The 2,802-nt window shown below is 50.7% G+C and overlaps 2 protein-coding genes across 2 annotated transcripts in view; one reads left to right on the forward strand and one right to left on the reverse strand.

The window, feature by feature from the left end:
* The window catches only part of LOC117939938 (protein 4.1-like), a 3,436-nt gene extending 3,032 nt beyond the window's left edge, over positions 1–404 (reverse strand). Inside the window, exon 1 of the mRNA XM_034865336.1 lies at positions 287–404. Coding sequence (XP_034721227.1) covers positions 287–404 — 118 coding nt within the window. The remainder of the gene's footprint in view (positions 1–286) is intronic.
* Positions 405–426: 22 nt separating this feature from the next.
* Positions 427–2,802, forward strand: part of LOC117939940 (piezo-type mechanosensitive ion channel component 2-like) — a 63,570-nt gene continuing 61,194 nt past the window's right edge. Inside the window, exons 1-2 of the mRNA XM_034865337.1 lie at positions 427–549; positions 2,222–2,320. Coding sequence (XP_034721228.1) covers positions 486–549; positions 2,222–2,320 — 163 coding nt within the window. The 5' untranslated portion in view covers positions 427–485. The remainder of the gene's footprint in view (positions 550–2,221; positions 2,321–2,802) is intronic.

Raw genomic sequence — 2,802 nt, forward strand, 5'->3', positions numbered from 1 at the left:
CTCTCGCTGTCTCTCTCTGTCGGTCTCTCTCTCTCTGTCTCTCTCTCTGTCTCTCTCTCTGTCTCTGTCTCTCTGTCTCTCTCTCTCGCTGTCTCTCTCTGTCGGTCTCTCTCTCTCTGTCTCTCTCTCTGTCTCTGTCTCTCTCTCTGTGTCTCTCTCTCTGTCTGTGTCTCTGTCTCTCTGCCTGTCTCTCTGCCGTTCTCTGTCAGTCTCTCTCTGTCTCTCTGGAGGATGTCCCCGGGTGTCTCCTCTCGTTGCCGGCCCTGCGGAGACTCAGATCTCTGACATCCCAGCATACCCAGACCAGGAACCTGAACCAGACCCAGACCCAGAACCAGAACCAGAACCAGAACCTGAACCTGACCCTGAACCTGACCCTGAACCTGAACCTGAACCTGAACCATACACAGACCTAGAAGCAGACTCAGAACCAAAGCCAGACCCAGACCGGAATAAAGCATCCAGAGAGGATTATCTGGGTCAGGATGCCCTCAGATCTGACTGCAGGACTCGTCTTCAGGGTTCTGCTGCCCCTCACTCTGACTGCAGGTGACATCTTTTTATCTGTCTATATGTAGATATACAGGGAGGTTGTCAAGTTTGAGCCCCCAGGTAAAAATGTGTATTATTGTTCATAAAGAAGAAAGAAAAGATGAATAATCTCCAAGATCAAATGACAGATTAGACATTTCTATATTTCACAACAAGTTAGATTTGACTTTCAACACAGCAGAAAACTGGCGTCTGCTAAAGTTTGGGCCCCTGCAGAGTTAATACCTTGAACCCCCTCCTGCAGAGTTGGAGTTTACAGCCAGTGTGTCTGTGGGGGGGGGAATTGCAGCCAGTAGGGGGGGGGGGGGGGGGGGGGGGTACTGCAGCCAGTGGCACGGGGAACATTGCACGAGTACAAGGAAAAATGGATTCAATAACATTTCAGCAGATTTTGGAGCTAACTTGATGTCATCTGTGAAGAAGCGGAAGTTAAAGAGAGGACGGCTTCTACAGATGAAGAATGATCCTAAACAAACCTCAAAATCCATCAAGAGGAGTAAACTGCAGGTTTTGCCATGGCCTTCACAATCTCCTGACCTCAACAAAATGTAAATCTATGGATAGACCTTAAAGGAGCAGAAACCTCAAAGAACTGGAAGAAGAATACACATACACATTTTTACCTGGGGGGCCAAACATTCGAGCCCCAGTCCATCTATCTATCTATCTATCTATCTATCTATCTATCTATCTATCTATCTATCTATCTATCTATCTATCTATCTATCTATCTAGCCCCTCTCCCTCCCTCTCACTCTCTCCCTCTCTCGCTCTCCCTCTCTCACCCCCTCCCTATTTATTGGGCTGTAGAGGATCAGTCAGCAGCAAACACCCAGTTTATTGGAGGAATTTCCCTTTAAAGCTTCACCACATTCCTCAGAGAGGGGGAGGTGTGTTTGTGTGTGTGTGTGTGTGTGTGTGTGTCAACACACTGCTGACACACACGCAGCCAGATGTTGTTACCTGAGAAAGTGGAACCAATGTGTGTTAAAGGGAAGTGGGGCGTTAAACAGGGGGCGCACGCTTCCTGTCTGTGCCCCCCTCAACACACACACACACAGACACACACACAGACACAGACACACACACAGACACACACAGACACACACACACACACACACACACACAAACACACACACACACACACACACACACACACACACCTATGTGTGTTTATGTCTCTCTTCCTGTTTACCAGATGGCATATGTGTTGCAGTAACGCGGTTGCTACGAGAAACAGGTCACTGCGGTCGTCCAGGAAACGTCTTCCAGACGTCCCAAGGTCGAAGGTCAAAACTGTGGCTCATCTGCCCAGAGAGAGACCCTCCTCCACAGAACTGGGGACGAAGATCTCCCATAAAAAGACCCTTGTCCCAAGAGTTGGGGACTGAGCTGAGCTCCGGACGAAGCAATGGTGCCGCTGCTAAATAGTCTCAGGAAGGAAGTAGTTTTGGTGGAACATGTGGACATTAGAGATAGAGACATCACAGAGACAGAGGATGGAGACGGACATCCGGCGGCATCGGAGCGTTACTGTAAATGAACCATTGTAGATCCGATACTTAGCCGTTACTGGTCCCTATCTAAGGTCTCTTGATCGATCCCACTGTTGATGTCTTCTTCATCTGTCCACAGCGTGTCTGTTGATGTCTTCTTCGTCTGTCCACAGCGTGTCTCTTGCGGTTTAATGGCTTCTCCCTGGTCTACGTGGTCCTGCTGCTGCTGCTTCCTCTGGTGCTGGACCCTTCCTCTTCGTCTTCATCATCAGGTACCGGCACTCACCGGCACTCACCAACACTCACCAACACTCAGCGGCCCTCACCGGCACTCGCCAACACTCACCGGCACTCACCGGCCCTCACCGGCACTCACCAACACTCACCGACACTCACCAACACTCAGCGGCCCTCACCGGCACTCACCAACACTCACCGGCACTCACCGGCCCTCACTGGCACTCACCAACACTCACCGGCACTCACCGGCCCTCACTGGCACTCACCAACACTCACCAACACTCACCAACACTCACCAGCACTCACCAGCACTCACCAACACTCATCAGCACTCACCAGCACTCAACAGCACTCACCAACACTCATCAGCACTCACCAGCACTCACCAACACTCATCAACACTCATCAACACTCATCAGCACTCACCAACACTCATCAGCACTCACCAAAACTCACTAACACTCATCAGCACTCACCGGCACTCACCGGCCCTCACTAACACTCACCAACACTC

Source organism: Etheostoma cragini, unplaced genomic scaffold (assembly GCF_013103735.1).
Source record: "Etheostoma cragini isolate CJK2018 unplaced genomic scaffold, CSU_Ecrag_1.0 ScbMSFa_1485, whole genome shotgun sequence".
NCBI lineage: Eukaryota > Metazoa > Chordata > Actinopteri > Perciformes > Percidae > Etheostoma > Etheostoma cragini.